Raw genomic sequence first — 21,706 nt, 5'->3', positions numbered from 1 at the left:
GGAGCACATACACCAGAACCTTGCATGGTTAAGCGACCGTGGTCATGCTATAAATTCAGCCCTGAGCTCTCTTAGCAGCTTGCTGCTGCTGCTAAGTCGCTTCAGTTGTATCCGACTCTGTGTGATCCCATAGACAGCAGCCCACCAGGCTACCCCATCCCTGGGATTCTCCAGGCAAGAACACTGGAGTGGGTTGCCATTTCCTTCTCCAGGACATCTTTCCAATCCAGGGATCAAACCCACATCTGCTGCAAGTATCCTGCACTGTAGGCAGATTCTTTACCGCTGAGCCACAGGGGAACCATTATTAAAAGTGAAAGTCCTAGAACTCTTTCTGTGGATTCAAGCCGATATACTCTAAGTTACATAAAAACAGAATTTGGGACATCTAGAGGATAGAATGGTCAGCTCATCCCTGGACTGTCTTTTCTTAACCAGAAATATTTGTGTCACTAAACACAGAAAGCATTTAGGTAAGACCCAGGGCTCTTAGAATAGTTACACAGAATTCTCCTGGCAACCTCTGGCCCCCAGAGGTCATCTGTGCCGGCCTGGCCACCCCTGCACATCAAGTCAGCTACTTGGTGCTTCCCCCAAGTCCTGTTCTCTCTGGCCAGGGCCACAGATCTTGGCTTTAATAGCCCTCTTGTTTACTGACCTCTTGCCCTCCTGAGACCAAGGACTCCAGGAGGACAGGACTGTGTTGTTTTCACTCCAGACCATATACTGCGGGTACACAGGGGATGTTTGATGAGTGAATGAATAATCCTAGCTGTGAAGGATTTTCCTTCACGTTTCTGCTCCACCCCATTGTGGTTGTGGCCATGCGGATGGACACCAGCCCGTGGTGCTTCTGTGACTGGCTCACCCAGGCGTACTCTGCTAGGCATCCTGAGGGGCGGCTGGCCAGGGGGGTAGCCAGATGTCATGCCCGGCTGCAGCAAATCTGAAGATAGCTCAGAGACGCTATCTTCCTAATTTCGCTAGATCCAATATAAAAGATATACACACACAATTTATAGTTGTAAATAAGAGTCGCTTTCGGTTCCCCATCTCCACGTCAACACAGATGACCCACAGACTGTGGATCGGGGGAGATACAAGAACATTGCCTTTGAACTCTTGGGATGGGTGACGATGGTGGTGATGGCAGATGTATCACATTTACTGAGTAGTTACTTTGTGCCGGGCCCTATGCTAAGGGTTTAGCACACATCCTATCGTTTGTTCCTTCCTTCAGCCCGAAGGGATGGGCACTGCTATTCTCTCCAGGCTATAGAGAAGGAACTGATGGATGAGATATATTAAATAATTCCCCAAAGGTTTCTGAGTCGGAATCCAGGCCTCCGTGGGCTCTGAGGCTCCACCTGTAGCTGATGCTGTCCCCCCTCCCCATGGAAGCCTTGGTGGGAACTGAAGCCACAGGTGACTCTAGGGAGCCCTCTGGCCAGAGCCGGGGGTGCAGACGGGCTGGACGCTTACTGAAGGGGAGCCGTGGGCCTCGAGGTCAGCGGTGCCGCTGTTTGCGTTCCAGAAGCTGGGGCACGTGGCTGGCATGTCACCCAGGCTGAGGGCTACACTGGGGTGAGGTGCTCTTCCCAAGGGTGAAAATATAGAGGGCTTTGGGTTTTCCGACCTCTGTGTCTGTTCATCCACAGCCTAAGGTAATAGAGTAGGTATAATTATTCACACATGACCAGTGAAGAAACTGAGGTGTAGAGGTTAAGTCACGTGCCCCAGTCGTTCAGCTCGGGGTGGTGGAGCCGAGATTTGAACCCTGGAAGCCTGGCTCGAGAGTCCATGGAGCCTGGCTCCACCATCTCTACGGTGGGCCACAGCGTCAAGGTGAGTCTGGAGGCGGGGGCGTGAGCTTCGGAGAGGCCGCAGGTGGGCGGCTCTGCGCAGACCAGGAGCCGGCTCACGCCCCTCGCTCTTTCCCCAGATGAACATGCTCATGAGGCTGCAGGAGGCCGCGAACTACTCCAGCCCCCAGAGCTACGACAGCGACTCCAACAGCACCAGCCACCAGGACGACATCCTGGACTCGTCCCTGGAGTCTACTCTGTGACGGGGGCCGGGACCCGGAGCCCGCCCTCCTCCCTGTCCAAGCTCCCCCATCCTCCTCGCCCTGCACCGGCCTCCCCCGTGCCCCCCAAAGACGCCCTCCTGAGCCAGCCCCCGGCCGCTGCGTGAGCGCTGCGGGGAGCCCCACGCCCCTCCTCGTCCTCCAGCCTTGACCTGGGTGCAGACGCCCTGGGCTGGCTGCCTCGGGCCCGCGTCCTTCACAGCGAAAACTGCACTATCTTCCGTTTTCATTACGGTTCTGCCTTGTTGCCGTGACCTCGGAGAGATACTTCTCGGGAAAGGACCATCACCGTTGAAACGAGAAGGTGGAAAACAGCAACAACAACAAACCCTTTTGAAGCTCTGAGACCAAGCAGCCTCCTTGCCCTGAGCTGCCCGGAGATGGAAGCAGAGTTGGAAACGGAGACAGCCCGGGTCCACCCTCCCCCCCACCCCCAACCCCGCCGATGCTGTTCCACCCTGCCGACGCCCTTCCACCCCGCCGGCCCCAGAGAGACCCGGTGCCCGCCGGGGTCCTTGCTCTGGACGCCCTCAGCAAACCGCAGAGCCACATCACAGGGCAACCTTAGTAAAAGCAAACCGTGCTTTCTCTTCTGTTTGTTTTCGAAATGGTGCTCTCCTTACCCGAGAGGTATTCCGCCTGTCCCAGCTCACCCCCACCTCTCAGATCTGTCAGCCTCCGGTTCATCCTCCAGCGAGAGTGTGCGGCCGAGTGGACGCGGCTGTAAAGGCCGAGCTGCATGTGTCCGAGTCCTTCTCCCACGGAAACACGTCTGGTCTTGTTCCTGCTAACACTGTGTACAGTCAGAACTGGTCTACCTTGGCGAACCCATCACCTCCTTTGAAAATGAGGTCGACTTCTTCCTTTCTGACTCTTGATTTTGAAGGTTTTTTTTTTTTTTTTTTTCCCCTCTCCTCCCCCTCATGGTCAGAATCCATCCTTTGGTGAACGTGAGAACCGCAGGAGTTAGCTTTTGGTTTGGTCCTGCTGAGTTTTGGTTTTCAGTTGTCCATCTTCACGGTTCTACACACTCGCCGCCTCCTGCTGGGGCTGCTGTCGCTGCACCCTTGAAGGTGGGGCCAGCACCCCATCCTCAGCGTGTGGCTGGGCGGGACCTTGCCTTTCCTCCTCCTCCCTGAGGCTACAGGACGCATGTCGACACCTCCAGCGTGCCAGCCCCCAGCCTCAGGGCCGGGGTGGGAGGTCACCTCGCAAAACACTTGCACTTTCCCCAGTACCAACGGGACATCACACAAGTCAACAGGCGGGGGTGGCCGCCCCCTTCCAGAAGCCGCAGCCTCTGGTGATGAGTCTTGCCTGACCTCTTCGGTGCTGACCTTCCCAAAGCGATGCCTTACTGGTTTTGTATTCACCGTGATCATTGTTGAGTGTTGTGCCTGCCTGGGGTCTGTTTTTCTGTTTTCCACATCAGAGCAAACAGGGCTAACAAGTCATGTACTCACTAGGAGAACTCAGTTAATGTGACTTTTCTCATCTGAAAGACTCTTTCGTGTGGATGCACGACTATGAAAATGAAAAAGGAAAAAAAAAAATCGTTTTTTTTTTTTTTAGGTTCTTATCAGCTAACACCCTGACTAGACAGCAATCTGTCTTGTGCAGGAAAAGGCAAAAGTTCCCGCAGTGTTACATGGCATTGCCGAGTCATGCTCTGCTGGTACGTGTCTTCAACGTGCTGATATTTTCTCTACAGAGTGTGGTCAGTCTTTGAGTCATTTGTTTGTTTTATTTTTATCAGACCCCCAGGGGGGGTTTCTCTATTAATGATCAGGGTTTTTAACTCCATTTTTTTTTTACATTTCTGTTTCCAAACGTCCCTCTCCCAAACATGTTATTTTCTTCCCACAAGAGCTTGACCTGAAAGCACTCACGTGACATTGGATGACACCATTTACTTCCTCTTTAAAATGAAAAGTGAACTGTGTCCCACTAACAGGTGAATGGCAAACCTCTTGACGTGCTCTTTTCTTTAATCTTAATTTAAAAAAGTCTTAGCAGACTGGGTTCTGCTAAGCCTTCCTGAGTCACCTGGGTGTGTGAGTGTGTCTTACTCTGTTTTGTTTTTCATAAAATGTTCAAAGCATGTATTTTAGCCTGTGACCTCGGGGCCACCACCCTGAGCCTTCTGTGTAACCTGAAGAACAGTCCTCCTCAGTCTTGTCTCCCAGCGATGACCTTATACGCTCATACTGTGAATTTGGGAGGAGGCACAATGGACTACTCCTCCTCGTGGGCAGTTTTCCCAGTCACGTGGTGAGTAGACACCTGCCAATATCCTTTGAAACGTTTCTTTTGACGACTCCCTCTTCACTCTTTCTTTCTTGCCCGACCCCACAGACTTCCCTCCCACCGGGGCTGGGCCCAGCACGGAGACCGCTGTCCCTGGTGCTGCCTGGCAACCACGTGGTGGTGTCAAGGAGCGGAGCCCTGCACGATTCACAGCTCGATTCACAGCTCGGTGTCTTTCCTAACGTTTCGGGAAGCAGGGTTGTCTGATATGCACATTTCTTACTTTAGTCCTGCTTTCCTTTTGTGTCGCTCACCTTTGACAAAGTGACTTTGTGCTTATTTAGGGCTCTGTCCGAAATGCTTCCATTTTTGCCTTTTTCTACAGTTAGGCTAATTTTGAAAATGTCTGAAATTCTATGCAACATTTGTGTTGAGTTACCGATGGAAGCCAAAAGTTTTCTTCCCAAACTGCCGAGAATTTTACAGGCCATAAATGAGATGGGAATTCCTTTTAATTTAAGGAGGTGGGTGGGACAGGGGTGGGACACGGAACGAGACTTACCTAGATCTTTGTTGTAATCTTGGGGACATTTTTTTATTTTATTGTTGATGCTTAAACTTCAAAATTCTGTGTATTCAGATTTGATCGTGGCGAATCTACTTCAAAAGAAAAATAAATAATCCAACTTTGTGGATATGAAATGAAAGGTTTGCTGTTTTGATCTAGTTGTTTCCAGTGGAGCAGTTTATGAAATATGTTCTATAAGATGTACATTTTTTCATTGTAACATAGAAATTGTAAATAATTGATTAAAGTGCTGCATTTTGATGAATTTTTTCTAGCCATTTTTAAAGAGAAAACTAGGAATTGAGTATTTTGTGTACGGTATGTTTCCTTCCTCCCTCCCTCCCTCCCTCCCTATTTAATTTTCATTTATCATGAGGTTTTTGGATTTGCCAATGATCTGCCGGAGATCATGCCCCACGTCATAGAGAATAAAGCTGATGATTGTACCAGTCTTAAATTATTCATGATTCAATAAAATTGATGCTTATTTATTCAGATGAGTGGTTTGACTTTTCTGTGCTAGATAACATCCTCATCAGAGTTCAGTTTCATGCCAGGGAGAAGTCATCCTTCTTTGGATGCAGCAAACACAGGAAGAGCTCCCCAAATCTGCAAACCCATCTTTGCTGCTGTCTCCTCAACGTCGTGCCTCTTCTCCATTCCTCACCTCGGTGATTTCTTGCATGGAGCTTATTAGCAATGCAGGACTTCAGGTTCCTGGCAAGCGCTGAGTCACTGAGGACCTTGTGGAAATGCAGATCCTGATTCAGCAGGTCCAGGGTGGGGCCTGTGATTCTCAGTTTCTAACAAGCTCCTGGGTGATGCTCATACTCAGGTCCTACACTACACTTTGAGGCAAGCCCTATCAGTATCCAGCTGCCCCACCCTCCCCCCAGTGGACCCCTTGGCACAGGAAAGATTTCTTTTTAATAGTTTTATTCATGTATTATCTTTGGCTGTGCTGGGCCTTTGTTGCTGTGTGGACTTTGCTCTCTTTGTGTATTGAGTACCTGCAGATTGCCAGATGCTTTTCCCAAATGCTCCAGTATAATCTGCAGAATGACCCAGAGGAGGTAAATATTCTTACTCCCATTTTATAAGTGAAGAAAAAAAAGATAAATGGCTCAGAGAAAACAACTTGCCGAGGGTCCTGTAAGCTAAGAAGTGAGAGAGTTGGAGTCTCAGCCCTGTATTCCAACCCCAAATCCTGCTTCTCACCTTAGGGTCCATTGCACACTGCAGGTGATACCCGTCGCAGAGCATAGGCAATGGGAGATGTTATCACATCTAGGCCTTCACTCTTACCGGCAACAGCAAGAATTGTAAAGGCTTGGCTTGAAGTGAGGCCTGTGGGGTCATTGGGAAATGGATCCTACCCAGTGGACTCAACTGCTGGTGACGTGAAATGTCCAACTCAGTAACCCGCAGCAGGGGCCCAACCAGGGGTGGGGGAATAAATAATCTACATGTTGAGAGTAGGCAGTTTGTGATAGCTGTCAACATGAAGGGGAGCTGGCACGATGGTGTGGCTACCAGATATCCTGAATTTCCAAGGTTTTCTATGTCAGATATTCTACCCATATATAAAATGGGATATTATTCAGCCATAAAAAAGGAATGAAATTGCACCATTTGTAGAGATGTGGATAAACCTGTCATACAGAGTGAGGTAAGTCAGAGGAAAAAAATATCATATAATATCACTTAACATGTGGAATCTAGAGGAAAATGCTAAGGATGAACTTACTTGAAAAGCAAAAATAGAGACACATGTTGAGAGCAAACTTATGGATACCGAGGGGAAGAAGGAAGGGTGGGATGAATTGGAAGATTGGGACTGACATATACACACTACTATTTATAAAGTACTATAGACGACTAATGAGAACCTGCTGTAAAGCTCAGGGAACTCTCCCCAGTGCTCTGTTGACCTAGATGAGAAGGAAGTCTAAAAAAGAAGGGATATAGGTATATGTATAACTGATTCCCTTTGCTGTGCAGCAGAAACTAACATGACATTGTAAAGCAACTGTACTCCAATTAAAAATGTAAAAAAAAATTGCACCCCCTGGCTATACAATATACTCTGATGTTATCCAGGAAATATATTGAGCATATTTAAAAGCCCCAGTGACCTAGATGACTTTGTCACATGGGTGGGACGGGAGCTAGGCATTTAAGTACTTATCCTGTGTGCCAGACCCTGCACTGAGATGTCACTTCCTCCCGTGTAATCACAGCATCTCTAAGAGGTGGAAGGTGGATGGCTATCTCATTTCCAGGGAGAAAACTGAGGCTGAGTGATGATAATTAACTTACTCTACAAAAGAACTGGAATGGCTATCTCATTTCCAGGGAGAAAACTGAGGCTGAGTGATGATGATTAACTTACTCTACAAAAGAACTGGAACCCTGTTTATCTGATTCTAAAACCCATGCTTTTTCTGCCACAGGATGCTGCAGTCACTTTAGGTTGGACTTTGTGGAGAAAATTATACATCCTTCTGTGTGAGTTATCTATTGCTGTTTAACAAATTACCCCCATATTTAGCAGCTTAAAACAACGAACATCTCTCAGTTTGTATGGATCAGCTTGGTGGGGCTGGGTCATCGGGCTCAGTCAGAGTTTCTCACAAGGCTGCATTTGACATATCTCAAATATTTATAAGAAATATTTAAACCAAAAACTATAGAAAGCATTATATTTAATGGTAAAATGTAGACTGTGTTCCCTTTCAGATTAGGAGACAGATAAAGTTGACTCCTTTCACCACATAACATCATAGAAACCCCATCAGTGCAGAGAAGCAAGAGAAGTAAGTTCTGAAGACCGGAAAGCAAGAACCTGGACTGTTTTTCTTCATAGCATTCAGTACTTAGGTCACCCAAAAGAATTCACAGATAAATGATTAGAAATAATAAGTTGAAAAAAATTGCTGGATACAAAGTCAGTGTAAATTTATTTAATATCTATATGCACCTGAATTTAAAAATAACAAACTTTAAAATCCAATTTAAGAGCATCAAAAATAGCAATGACCTAGGACAAAAGAGTCTGAAATGCAGTACTTAGGTGCAATCTCAAAAACAACAGAATGACCTCAGCTTGTTTCCAAGGCAAACCATTCAATATCACCGTAATCCAAGTCTGTGCCCCAACCAGTAACGCTGAAGAAGCTAAAAGAGATGACTCTACACATGGACGTCACCAGATGGTCAATACTGAAATCAGATTGACTATACTGTTTGCAGTTAAAGATGGAAAAGCTCTAAACAGTCAGCCAAAACAAGACCGGGAACTGATTGTGCTTCAGATCATGAACTCCTTATCGCAAAATTCAGACTTCATTTGAAGAAAGTAGGGGAAACCACTAGGCCATTCAGGAATGACCCAAATCAAATCCCTTATGATTATACAGTGGAAGTGACAAATAGATTCAAGGGATTAGATCTGATAGAGTGCCTGAAGGCAATGGCACCCCACTCCAGTACTCTTGCCTGGAAAAATCCCATGGATGGAGGAGCCTCGTGGGCTGCAGTCCATGGCGTCGCTAGAGTCGGACACAACTGAGCGACTTCACTTTCACTTCTCACTTTCATGCATTGGAGAAGGAAATGGCAACCCACTCCAGTGTTCTTGCCTGGAAAATCCCAGGGACGGGGGAGCCTGGTGGGCTGCCGTCTATGGGGTCACACAGAGTCGGACACGACTGAAGCGACTTAGCAGCAGCAGCAGAGTGCCTGAAAAACTACAGACAAAGGCTCATGACATTGTACAGGAGACAGTGGTCAAAACCATCCCCAAGAAAAAGAACTGCAAAAAGGCAAAATGGTTGTTGAAGGAGGCCTTACAAATAGCTGAGAAAAGAAGAGAAGCAAAAGGAAAAGGAAGAAAGGAAAGATAACCTATCTGAATGCAGAGTTCCAAAGAATAGCAAGGAGAGATAAGAAAGCCTTTTTAAGCAAACAATGGAAAGAAATAGAGGGAAACAATAGAATGGGAAAGACTAGAGATCTTTTCAAGAAAATTGGAGATACCAGGGGAACATTTCATGCAAAGATGAGCACAATAAAGGACAGAAACACTATGGACCTGACAGAAGCAGAAGACACTAAGAAGAGGTGGCAAGAATCCATGGATGAACTGTACAAAAAAGATTGTAATGACCCAGATAACCACAATAATGTGATCACTCACCTAGAGCCAGACATCCTGGAGTGTGGAGTCAAGTGGGCCTTAGAAAGCATCACTGGGAGCAAAGCTAGTGGAGGTGATGGAATTCCAGCTGAACTATTTCAAATCCTAAAAGATGATGCTGTGAAAGTGCTGCACTCAATATGCCAACAAATTTGGAAAACTCAGCAGTGGCCACAGGACTGGAAAAGGTCAGTTTTCATTCCAATCCCAAAGAAAGGCAATGTCAAACAATGTTCAAGCTACCCCACAACTGTGCTCGTTTCACATGCTAACAAGGTCATGCTCAAAATCCTCCAAGCTAGGCTTCAACAGTATGTAAACCAAGAACCTCCAGATGTACAAGCTGGATTTAGAAAAGGCAGAGGAGCTAGAGATCAAATCGCCAACATCCATTAGATCATAGAAAAAGCAAGGGAATTCCAGAAAAACATCTGCTTCATTGTCTACACTAAAACCTTTAACCGTGGATCACAACAAACTGGAAAAGTCTTTAAGAGATGGGAATACCAGACCACCTTACCTACCTCCTAAGAAACCTGTATGCAGGTCAAGAAGCAACAGTTAGAACCAGACATGGAACAATGGACTGATTCCAAATTGGGAAAGGAGTATGTCAATGCTGTATATTGTCACCCTGCTTATTTAACTTGCATACAGAGTACATCATGCAAAATGCCATGTTGGATGAAGCACAAGCTGGAATCAAGATTGCCGAGAAATATCAATAACCTCAGATATGCAGATGGCACCACCCTTATGGCAGAAAGCAAAGAGGAACTAAAGAGCCTTTTGATGAAGGTGAAAGAGAAGAGTGAAAAAGCTGGCTTAAAACTCAACATTCATAAAATGAAAATCATGACATTCGGTCCCATCACGTCATGGCAAATAGATAGGGGAACAATGGAAACAGTGGCAGACTTTATTTTGGGGGGCTCCAAAATCACTGGGGATGGTGACTGCAGCCATGAAATTAAAAGACTCTTGCTCCTTGGAAGAAAAGCTATGACAAACCTAGATCGCGTATTAAAGAGCAGAGACATTACTTTGCCAACAAAGGTCCGTCTAGTCAAAGCTATGGTTTTTCCAATAGTCACATATGGATGTAAGAGTTGGACCATAAAAAAGGTTGAGCGCTGAAGAATTGATGCTTTTGAACTGTGGTGTTGGAGAAGACTCTTGAGAGTCCCTTGGACTGCAAGGAGATAAAACCAGTCCATCCTAAAGGAAATCAGTCCTGAATAATCATTGGAAGGACTGATGCTGAAGCTGAAGCTCCAATACTTTGGCCACCTGATTCGAAGAGTTGACTCACTGAAAAAGACCCCGATGCTGGGAAAGATTGAAGGTGGGGGGAGAAGGGGATGACAGAGGATGAGATGGTTGGATGGCATCACCAACTTGATGGACATGAGTTTGAGTGAGCTCCAGGAGATGGTGAAGGACAGGTGTGCTGCAGTCCACAGGGTCGCAAAGAGTCGGACATGACTGAGCGACTGAGCAACAACAATGTGATTTGTATGGATTAGATGGCTCAATGGTGTGGAGATGTCAGTTCCTCCAAAACCAAAATGGTCTACAGAGCTGATGCAAGCCTGCTCAAAGAATTGACATATTTTTTATGGAATTGACAAGATAGTTTTATAATGTATACTGAAATGCAAAAGATGAAGCACAGCCAATGAAGAAGAAGACCAAGAAAAGAGAGAATTGTCTACCAGATATCAGGACTTTCAAAGATCATGAAGTCCATGTGGTATGGTGCAAGAACTCACAGATGATTCAAGAAAACAGAATAGACCTTCCCCAAATAAACCCAACACACTCTTACTTTACTGCATGGAATAGTGAATAACATCTCAGACCAAAGGACCTAATTTATGGAGACCTCGTAGTTTTGATTTGCATTTCGCTGATAATTAGAGATGATGTTGCGCATCTTTTCATGTGCCTGTGGGCCATCTGCATGTCTTCTCTGGAGAAGCATCACAAGGCACGCGCTGGAGCAGACACTGTCGATGACTCAACCCACAGCCCTGGCTTCACCTGAGTCCGCAGTGGACAACTGAGGCCGACAGCATCCAACCGCAAGGACCTGCCTCCGAGACCTTTCTCTGGTGCCGCAGAAGCCTGTCCACTCAAGTGCAGAGCAGCCCACAGAGGATTTATGCCCTTGGGGACAACTTGCAACCAGTAAGATACAGTAGTTAGTAAATTAATGGCCAGCTTTCCCGTCCCTCTTTGGGATGAGTGGGAGGCATGTTCTACAGAGCTCTGTGAAAAGTGAAAGTGTCAGTCACTCAGTCATGTCTGACTCTTTGTGACCCCACGGACTGTAGCCCGCCAGGTTCCTCATTCACAGAATTCTCAGGCAAGAATTCTAGAGTGGGTTGCCATTCCCTTCTCCAAGGGTTCTTCCCAACCCAGGGATTGAACCCAGGTCTCCCTCACTTCTCTACCTTCTGAGCCACTGGGGAAGCACCATAGAGCTCTTTAGAGGCTCCCCAAATGGGATTGATTGATCCAGTTGCCCACAGTGGCAATCAAGGAACGCTTCCCTGGCTTTCTCTCCTATCACCTTGCTGGTGCCCTGGTGAGACACCTGGGGCACTAGAATGAGTCCATCCTAAATTCTGTGCCCCAGACGCTTCCCCTGCCTCAAAAGTGCTTCCCTCACAGATTAACAATCTACACTCAAGTCCTTTCTTGGGATCTGATAAGACAACTAGCATCTGCACTCTGAATTGTAACTAAGGATTGAATTATGTTCCCTAAAATCATATGTTGATCTTGAGCGACAGCGGTGTAAGATGGCAGCCACCATGGGCTCAGACAATTTACGCAAACCAAATATACAGCCTTAAAATAGAAGAGTGGACCTAGATATCCAGAAAAAGCCCCTTGTAAGATCTGTAACAAAAATTAATCTGAATGGAGTTAATAGTTCTAATGCAGTGGTGGACCCAAGAGCCATATCAGTGCTAGCAAAGTGGCAGAATTCATACAGCATTAGAGCTGTCCTGTAAGAGCTCCGGCCCCTAATGATGTCTAAAAATATGAAGCCTCTTCAGCCGCCTTGAAGGACAGTATTACAGCAGTTAATCAAAAAGAAAAACCACAGGCCTCCCCTACCTCCGTTCGATTTAAGTAGTCTCCATTTTCCACAGTAGTAAATTTTCTAGAAACGTCGTATAGACCTCAAAGTACAGGAAAGGAAGCTCCCAATCAAAGGCAGCATAAGAAACTGTTGTTGTTGTTTGGTCGTAACTGATACTAATTTTTTGTCCACTTGAAATATATGTTGTGCTATAACAACAACAACAACAAAAAATGTTGAAATCCTAACCCCCAGTACCTCAGAATGTGACCGTATTTAGAAACAGGTCTTTGCAAGTGTAATTAATGAAGAGGTTCTACTGCAATAGGGTGACCCTTAGGGCACTGTGCCCACTGTCCTTATAGGGAGATAGCAGAAGGATATGAGGGATGAGGGCCACGTGCAGATGGAGAGACAGAAGCCGCGCAGCTGCAAAGCAAGGAGCACTGGGGATGGCTGCTGCCCGCTTCCACCAGAGCTGCGAAGAGGCAAGGAAGGATTCTGCCCAGAATCTCAGAGGGAGCACAGCCCTGCCAACGCCTTGTTTCAGACTTATAGCCTCAGAACTGAGAAAGAATAACTTTCTGTGCTTTAAAGCCACCCAGTTTGAGAGATTGAGTTACGGAAGCTCTAGGAAAGAAGTACACTTAGATACCCAACAGAAATACGTGAATACATATGTTGTTATTGTTGTTCAGTCACTCAGTCATGTCCGACTCTTCACACACCAGGCCTCCCTGTCCCTTACCATCTCCCGGCGTCTGCCCAAGTTCACGTCCATTGCATCATGGACATGGTGCATCTCATCCTCTTATGCCCTCTTCTCCTTCTGCCTTCAATCGTTCCCAGCGTCAGGGACTTTTCCAATGAGTCGGCTGTTCCCATCGGTGATCAAAATACTGGGGCTTTAGCATTAGCATCAGTCCTTCCGATGAGTATTCAGGATTGATTTCTCTTAAGATTGGCTGGTGGTATATTGAACACCTTCAGACCTGGGGGACTCATCTTTTGGTGTCATATCTTTTTGGCCTTTTATACAGTTCATGAGGTTCTCACGCCAAGTATACTGGGGTGGCTTGCCATTCCCTCCTCCAGTGGATCACGTTTTGTCAGAACTCGCCACTATGACCTGTCTGTCTTGGGTGACCCTGCACGGCATGGCTCATAGCTTCATTGAGTTATGCAAGCCCCTTCACCATGACATGGCAGTGATCCATGAAGGGGTGAATACAGATATGTACCAAGAAATATGTACACAAATGTTCAGAGCAGTTATCATGGTCAGTACAAGAAGACCTGGAAACAGTTCCCACATCCACTGACAAAATTGTGATGTCAGTGTCCTCCAGCCATGAAAATATTTGTGGGTGGGTGCTGAGTGATGAATGAGAGCAGTCAGAGATAAAATGATGCTAAATGTGATTCCATTTACATAAGGGTCACACTACCATCAGGCGTGGGCACACGCGTAGGTTTGTAAAACTATTGGGTCAGCCAAAAAGTTCATCCAGGCTTTTCATAACATCATTTTGGCCAACCCAGTAGAAAGAAAAGCAAGGACGGGGACAGTGGTCAGGAAAGCTAAGAGGCTCTGGGTTGCTGGCGGCATCCTTTTTTTGGTGACTTGGGTGGTGATTTTACAAGCAGCTGCTTTTCTAATAGATCATGGAGTTATGCATCTTTGTGCACTTTTCCTTATGAGTGTTTTACTTCACAATAAGTTTGTACAAAGTGGACGCTACCCCAGGTGCCCATGTGGCCACAACACCCAGTGAGTGCCGCAGGGCAGTGGAGAATGGTGTGTCTAGTCGTGAGCAGACTGAAGTTCCCAAATCCAGAACTCAAGGGCATTCGCTGTGTCCACCCTGACACTAACCCGTGTGTGAGCTTGAACAAGGTAACACCAGTCCCTACATCTCAACCCCCTCGGAGGTAGTGTGAGACTAACCGCACCTGTCCCGCAGGATTCAGGGAAGAGATGCATCTGGGGGTGCCACATGCTGCGAAGAACTTACTCCGTCTTCCTCGTCCTCCCAGCTCCAGCTCCCCTGGCCCTGCCATCTCTGCAGTGTGCCAGGGAACGGAGCGCCTCACCGCCAGATGGCAGAACCGGATCTAGTATGGGAGGAGGCGGAGAGGCCCATCTGGAGCCCAGGCAAGGGGAAATGTCCTGAAGGTCAGGAATAGGGACCAGGCTGCTTGCTAAGACTGAGCTAGTTCATTACATAGATGGGAAAACTATGGCCTTGAGCATAGGTGGCCCTTATCCGAGGGAGACACCAGGACAGGAGCCAGGCACTCAGGGGTCTAGACAGATGTGCCCCACCGCCGTGGAAGAACAAGCACAGGCTGGGGGACCCCCCTGACACAGCAGCAGCAGAGGGATCCCAGCCCTGGTCGGCAGGTGAGTTCTGGGGGCTCTTTGGAGCTTACTTGGCATGATCGCTTCAGACAGGGCACAGTAGAAAGAGCATTGCTGTCTAGACCCCTGAGTGCCTGGCTCCTGTCCTGGTGTCTCCCTCGGATAAGGGCCACCTATGCTCAAGGCCATAGTTTTCCCATCTATGTAATGAACTAGCTCAGTGTTTCCTGACTACCCCTAGCCCAGGAACCACATGGCCTCCCTTTAGTGCGTGGGGAATCAGAATGTGTTGACGGCAAGGCCTCTCCCAGTTCCTGCCATTCCAGGTAGCATTTAGGGGCAGCTCTTTCTACTTACGGGGCTTCCCTGGTGGTTCAGATGGTAAAGAATCTGCCTGCAGTGCAGGAGACTGGGATCGATCCCAGGGTTAGGAAGATCCCCTGGAGAAGGGAATGGTAACCCACTCTAGTATTCTTGCCCGGAGAATCCCATGGACAGAGGAGCCTGGAGGGCTACAGTCCGTGAGGTCACGAAGATTCGGACAGGACTGAGCGGCTATCACTTTCACGTTCTACTCACAATGGCCACCAGGGGGCAGCAAAGCCCAAGCAATGCCAATTCTCCATTGGAATGGCGCTGCCTTGGCAAAATTTTATTTTTTTTAAAGAATCTTTTTTTTTTTCTTAATTATCCATTCATTTTTTGGCTGCATTAGGCCTTAGCTACAGCACATAGGATCTTCGTTGTGTCGGGTGGATCTTTTGCCGTGGCTCACAGACTCTCTAGTTGTGGCATCCGGGCTTAGTAGTTGCAGAGTGTTGGCTCAGTTGCACTGTAGCAAAATTTTCTCTCCCTCCTTCCTCCTGCCCTCTCCCTCTCTCATAAAAAAAAAAAAAAAAACACTGGATATTATCCTCAGAAAATTGAGTGTAGTATTTTCCCTGTACCCTATGCTTGGAGGATGAAGCTGCATTCCCTATAAAGAGAAAAAGAAAAGAAATTATTGTGTGTTCAGTTCAGTCGCTCAGTCATGTCCGACTCTGCGACCCCATGAATTGCAGCACGCCAGGCCTCCCTGTCCATCACCAACTCCCGGAGTTCACTCAAACTCACGTCCATCGAGTCAGTGATGCCATTCAGCCATCTCATCCTCTGTCATCCCCTTCTCCTCCTGCCCGCAATCCCTCCCAGCATCAGAGTCTTTTCCAATGAGTCAACTCTTTCCACGAGGTGGCCAAAGTACTGGAGTTTCAGCTTTAGCATCATTCCTTCCAAAGAACACCCAGGACTGATCTCCTTTAGAATGGACTTGTTGGATCTCCTTGCAGTCCAAGGGAATCTCAAGAGTCTTCTCCAACACCACAGTTCAAAAGCATCAATTCTTCAGCGCTCAGCCTTCTTCACAGTCCAACTCTCACATCCATACGTGACTACTGGAAAAACCATAGCATTGACTAGATGGACCTTTGTTGGCAAAGTAATGTCTCTGCTTTTGAATATACTATCTAGGTTGGTCCTAACTTTTCTTCCAAGGAGTAAGCTTGGCTTACTCATGGCTGCAATCACCATCTGCAGTGATTTTGGAGCCCCCAAAAATAAAGTCTGACACTGTTTCCACTGTTTCCCCATCTATTTGCCATGAAGTGATGGGACCAGATGCCATGATCTTCGTTTTCTGAATGTTGAGCTTTAAGCCAACTTTTTCACTCTCCTCTTTCACTTTCATCAAGAGGCTTTTTAGTTCCTCTTTACTTTCTGCCATAAGGGTGGTGTCATGTGCATATCTGAGGTTATTGATATTTCTCCCAGCAATCTATTGTGTGTTAGACACTTTATTAAGCCAAGTAATTTGCCTTCATGTGACCTAACAATTGTGTGACTTGGTATCATCATCCGCACTCTATGAATGTTTTAAGGGACTTGTGCAAAGTTTCACTAATAAGGATCTGAACTCATAGCCAGTCAGATTCTAGAGCTTAGCGTCCCTCCTACACCACAAGGCACCCTCCGCCTGCAGCTGCTGAGATGCTCACATCCATAACCTCATTGGTGTCCACCCCAGTCCCGCATATTAGGCCCAGAAGGCCCTGTTGCATTCAGAGGAGGAAACTGCAGCTCAGAGAGGGGGAGGGAAATTGTCCCAGAACAAATCCTGAGCTAACAGTGCCACGGGAACAAGAACCCAGGTGTCCTGGCCTCCTTTCCTGAGCAATTGGGGAAGAAGTCAGGCACACGAGCTCTGGAGTTGGACAAAATAGGTTTAAATCCCAGCTGCCCTGTTTGTAAGCTGTAACCCTGAGGAAGCTGTTACTCCCTGAGCCTCAGTTGGCTCATGTGTAAAATGACCATGAAATACCCACCTGTAGATGCTGTGTCCTGTCCCAGCATCCATCTTCCTCCCCTTCCTATCTACACCCTGATACTGCGCAAGCATCTACCCCTCCCCCCACAAGGTCATGTGACTCAAGGAGCCTAACTCCCATCCCATGGAGGAGTCATGGTCTAAAGTAAAGACCCTGATCCATTTCCTAAGGCATGGGTCAGAAATAGTAGACCTAGGATGCAGTTTGTGGGAAAGTCTTTGGGGAAGGGGTCACTTATGAGAGAGTTTCTTATTTCTTAAGAGAGATCCTCAGGGGAGAAAGGCTTCCTCTTCCTCTGACTATCATCATGTCTGAAAGGTGACCCCCCCAACCTGGTGCAATCATCTTGTGGGCCCCCCCACCAAGGATGAAGCAGTGTGAAGGGGAGCAGAGCCGAGGCAGAACCAGGTCCTGTGGTCCATCCGCTGACTCATCCGCGGCAGGAGTCCCCTGTCTCTCTGGATGCCCAGTTAAATGAGATAATCCACGGAGTCCAAGGAACCCAGATTTCTGTAAGTAGACACTGGGAGGAGGCCTGACAGAGGCTTGAGGGAGGTCCACCCGCTGTGACGAGTCCTGTAAACCGCCGAGTACAGCGCCTGGTGGCTGCCAGCACTAAACCGATGGGAGCTGCTTCTCCACTGGGGGTTGCTTGCCCACCGTGGGATAACACCCCCAAATACTCCGTGTGGTGTGGAGTGCTGGCCAAGACCCTGTGCCCTGCATTGGCCTCCCTGGGTCTAAACTCCAGTTCTGACACTTACATCAGAGGTGTGTGACCTGGGGCCAGTCATTTAGTCGTTCAGTGCCTGCTTCCCCACCTGTGACATGGAAATGACAGTAATGGTACCTGCTTCTTAGGGTTACTGCAAAGGTGAATGGGCTGAGACCTGTGAGGCTCCCACAAGTGTGTGACACTGTTCTAAGCACTCAAACGTTAGCTGCTATCGTCATCGCTGTTCTGAAAAGGTTACCAAGATCTTGGCAGGCTGGAATTTATTTTGACCTCCTGCCTAGTGATGATGAATGCAGTTTATGATAGCTCAGTTGGTAAAGAATCCACTTGCAATGCAGAAGACCCTGGTTCGATTCCTGGGTCCGGAAGATCGGCTGGAGAAGGGATAGGATATGCACTCCAGTATTCTTGGGCTTCCCTTGTGGCTCAGCTGGTAAAGAATCTGGCTGCAAAGCGGGAGACCTGGGTTCAATCCCTGGGTTGGGTTGGGAAGATCCTCCGGAGAAGGGATAGGGTACCCAGTCCAGTGTTCTGGCCTGGAGAATTCCATGGACTGTATAGTCCGTGGGGTCACAGAGTCACACACGACTCAGCCGTTTTCCCTTTCACCTGTGATGGCAGTACTCCTAGTCACCAGAAGAGGGACCCCTTCCAAGGTCCAAGAAAGCTTTTTTTTTTTTTTTTTTTAATTTAAACCTGTTATTTTGTATTGGAGTACAGCTGATTAGTTCTCCCCTGGTAGCTCAGTCGGTAAAGAGTCTGCCTGCAACGCAGGCAGGGATCAATCCCCAGGTCAGGAAGATCCCTGGAGAAGGAAATGGCTACCCACTCCAGTATTCTTGCCTGGAAAATCCTATGGACAGAGGAGCCTGGCGGGCTACAGTCCATGGGGTCACAAGAGTCGGACACAACTGAGCAACTAAACCACCACCGTAGCCGATTAACAATGTTGTGATAGTTCCGGTGAACAGCGAAGGGATTCAGCCACACATGTGTGAGAGTGAGCTCTTGTCTAACACTTAGAAATGAACTGTCGCAGGAGATGCGTACTGGCAAAGCGAAAGACTTTACTGGGAAGGGGTGCCAGGGTGGAGACCTAGAGTGAAGGAGCCGAGGAGACCTGCTCTGCCGTGCAGCTCGCTGTCGTATGATTCACGGTGATGGGGGTTAGCTTTCTAGGTTGTCTCTGGCCATTCATCTTCTGTGCCATTATTTGGTCTGACTCAGGTCCTTTTTGGTGGCATATGCATCTCTCAGTCACCATGGATTCCAGCATGAGGGTTTCTAGGAGGTTGGTAGGACATATTATGGGCTGGAGTCTCCTCCCTCCTTTTGGCCCCTCCCGAATTCTCCAGATAGCCTTTATATGGACCTCCTATAGACAACTCAAGCGAGGTGTTATTATCATGCATGGCTAGGGTGGGCAATTTCAGCTAATGGTTCCCTAACTCTAAGAGACCTGGGTTCCAGTTCAGACACTGCCATGAACTTGCTGTGTGACCTTTATAGAAACATTTCCATCTTTGGGCTCAGTATGGTCAGATATGTAAGAGAGGGACCACACCCTTGAGAGCTCTTCAACTGCTGACCTCTTCCATTGCTCCCCTGGCATGTCTTTGCTCTGTGTCCAGATGTGAGTGGGCCCTAGACCCCCTCAGGTGCCAGGATGGTGGAGGAACTTGGCAGATGTCTGTGGGTTAGGGTCCTTCCTCCTGCTCCTGTTGGGAGCTGACTGCGGAAGTCCTGGGCCCACAGGGAGGTGCAGCCTGTTTTAACGCAGCTGCCATCTTGAAATTCTTCCTGAATTTTGAACTTGGCTCCTGTCAGTAAAGGCGATAGGGACAGAGAGTAAAGAAAGATAGACGGAAATGCAGATGTTTAAAGGACTCCATGTCAGGCAGAAAAATGAGAAGGAAATGGGGAGGAAATTGAGATAGAAGGAAGCCAGGTGGAAGGAAGTTCAGAAGGTAAACTCCATAGGTGTGCTTGGGAGATAAAGTTACATCAGCAAGGATAGTAAAACGGCTTACAAATCGTGACCAGCAGAAGCAAGCAGTCCTAACAGTGCATCAGACTGATAATAGAACTTTGTATAATTTAGTGGAATATAATCTTGTATTGACTTGTAGGCATGCTGATGGTTGTGATATTGATATTTTCATTCCAATACTGTTTTGTGAGTAATGCATGTAGGTTAAAGCAAATATATTGTGTGCGATAACAATCCTTCTCACATATTGTGAGAAAAGAGAGATTAAAAACATGTAGTAGGGAACCTGTGCTGCTGCAGATTATCAATATGATTTCTCTGTCTCTCTCTCCCTCCCCTGAAAGGGCAGAGAAGCAATGATATTACAGTACAAATCAACACATTAAGCCACCAGGTCTTGATATCTAAATACCATTTCCCATTTAAAAAAATAATCCTGAGCTTCTTGGAGCAGTGGCTGATTCCAGGTATGGGGCAGAAAAATTACAAGGTGAGCCTGGAAGTTGGTTGTCCCAGAAAGCACAGAGGCGCTCAAGAGCTACTGGAGACATATCTGAGGGTCACAGAGGCCAGCTTAAAGGGACTCCCAGTGGCTGAGTCTGAGCTCATTGAGCATCAAAAAAACATAATGATACTGATGCATCGTAATATAATTTAATAAGACAAACATCCCTGGATCCATGGAGATAGCCAAAGGTTAAGAGTGCTGCCACTCAGAGGTGTAGTGTTCAGCCTCAGGCCTCCTTCTATTGCCAAGAAGGCATAAAGAAACCGTCAGGAGGAATTTGGGGAAACAAAGGTTAGGAACAGTTCTATATACATAATATTGTGAAGTAGGGACTCCAATACTTTGGTGACCTGATATAAAGAGCCAACTCTTTGGAAAAGACCCTGACACTGGGAAGACTGAAGGCAGGAGGAGAAGGAGGCCACAGAGGATGAGATGGTTGGATGGCATCACCAACTCAATGGACAAGAATTGGAGCAAACTCCGGGAGATAGTAAAGGACAGGGAAGCCTGGTGTGCTGCAGTCCATGGGGTGGCAAAGAGTTGGACACAACTTAGTGACTGAATAATACAACAGCAGCAAAGAGACTTAATGGTGAAAGTGAAGTGAAGAGAATATCCCTCAGTCGTGTCTGACTCTTTGCGACCCCATAGACTATACAGTCCATGGACTTCTCCAGGCCAGAATGCTGGAGTGGGTAGCCTTTCCCTTCTCCAGGGGATCTTCCCAACCCAGGGATTGAACCCAGGTCTCCCACATTGCGGGCAGATTCTTTACCAGCTGAGCCACAAGGGAATCCTGCTTCAGGGCAAGAGAGGAGGCATTTGCTCACCTGTGTTTTAAATGGGAAATTGCACTAAAATTCCAGATTTCCTGCTTCCCCCAGGCAGTCTGACCCTCATTCCCGAATGGAAACAATCAGCTGGAAAGAGCAGCAGACTTTGGGATGGGCTCTGCGTCCTGCGGCTCACCAGTGCTGGTCCCCTTCTCTTTGTGTCGCCTGCCTGGTCCCCGAAGTCATCAGTAGTTATGACCAGTAGTTAAAACTGCATCTCTGAGAGTTAGTGTCTGCATTAGGAGTCAGAGTCCAACCACCCTCCCCACGTCATGCAGCTACCCCCTCTTTAGCCCCCTCTTCTGGGGAGAGGGAAACTATCACATGAAACAGGGGGAGAAGTAGATTGAACTGGAGTGAGACCACTCCCTAGGGATAAAGAGTAGGGTTTTCCAAAACAATTCAGTGGAAGGCTTCCTGATTAATATATGAAGAGGGAGGCTTTTGGGGGTGGGATGGGGAGGGGAGACTCTTTTGAAGGGAGGCCAAATATAATGATGGGATGGAATTGAGGGACAGGGTTAGGAAACAGGTGAAGGATTTAAGTTCTTAAATGCTGCAGAAGACATTGGTGGTTGTCCACCCAATAATTATCCTACTCTTCTTCTGACTCACAGAACCCCAACTTCATTCAGGCAACAATGTTCCCCACCACAGAAAGTGAACCATGATTCAGTTCAGTTCAGTTCAGTCACTCAGTTGTGTCCGACTCTTTGTG

At 47.4% G+C, this 21,706-nt stretch overlaps 1 protein-coding gene and 1 pseudogene across 13 annotated transcripts in view; both read left to right on the top strand.

Annotated features, from left to right (window-relative positions):
* Window positions 1–5,396, top strand: part of NAV2 (neuron navigator 2) — a 771,667-nt gene extending 766,271 nt beyond the window's left edge. For all 13 annotated transcript variants that reach the window (XM_044943486.2, XM_044943484.2, XM_044943482.2 and 10 more), the window contains one exon: window positions 1,943–5,396. In XM_044943486.2, coding sequence (XP_044799421.2) covers window positions 1,943–2,068 — 126 coding nt within the window. In that variant the 3' untranslated portion in view covers window positions 2,069–5,396. The remainder of the gene's footprint in view (window positions 1–1,942) is intronic.
* A 6,141-nt stretch (window positions 5,397–11,537) lies between these two features.
* LOC112584989 lies at window positions 11,538–12,198 on the top strand (annotated as a pseudogene).
* The last annotated feature ends 9,508 nt before the right edge of the window (window positions 12,199–21,706 follow it).

The sequence above is a fragment of the Bubalus bubalis genome, chromosome 5, assembly GCF_019923935.1.
Source record: "Bubalus bubalis isolate 160015118507 breed Murrah chromosome 5, NDDB_SH_1, whole genome shotgun sequence".
In the NCBI taxonomy this organism is placed as follows: Eukaryota; Metazoa; Chordata; class Mammalia; order Artiodactyla; family Bovidae; genus Bubalus; species Bubalus bubalis.
This window is presented reverse-complemented; position numbering and strand designations above follow the sequence as displayed.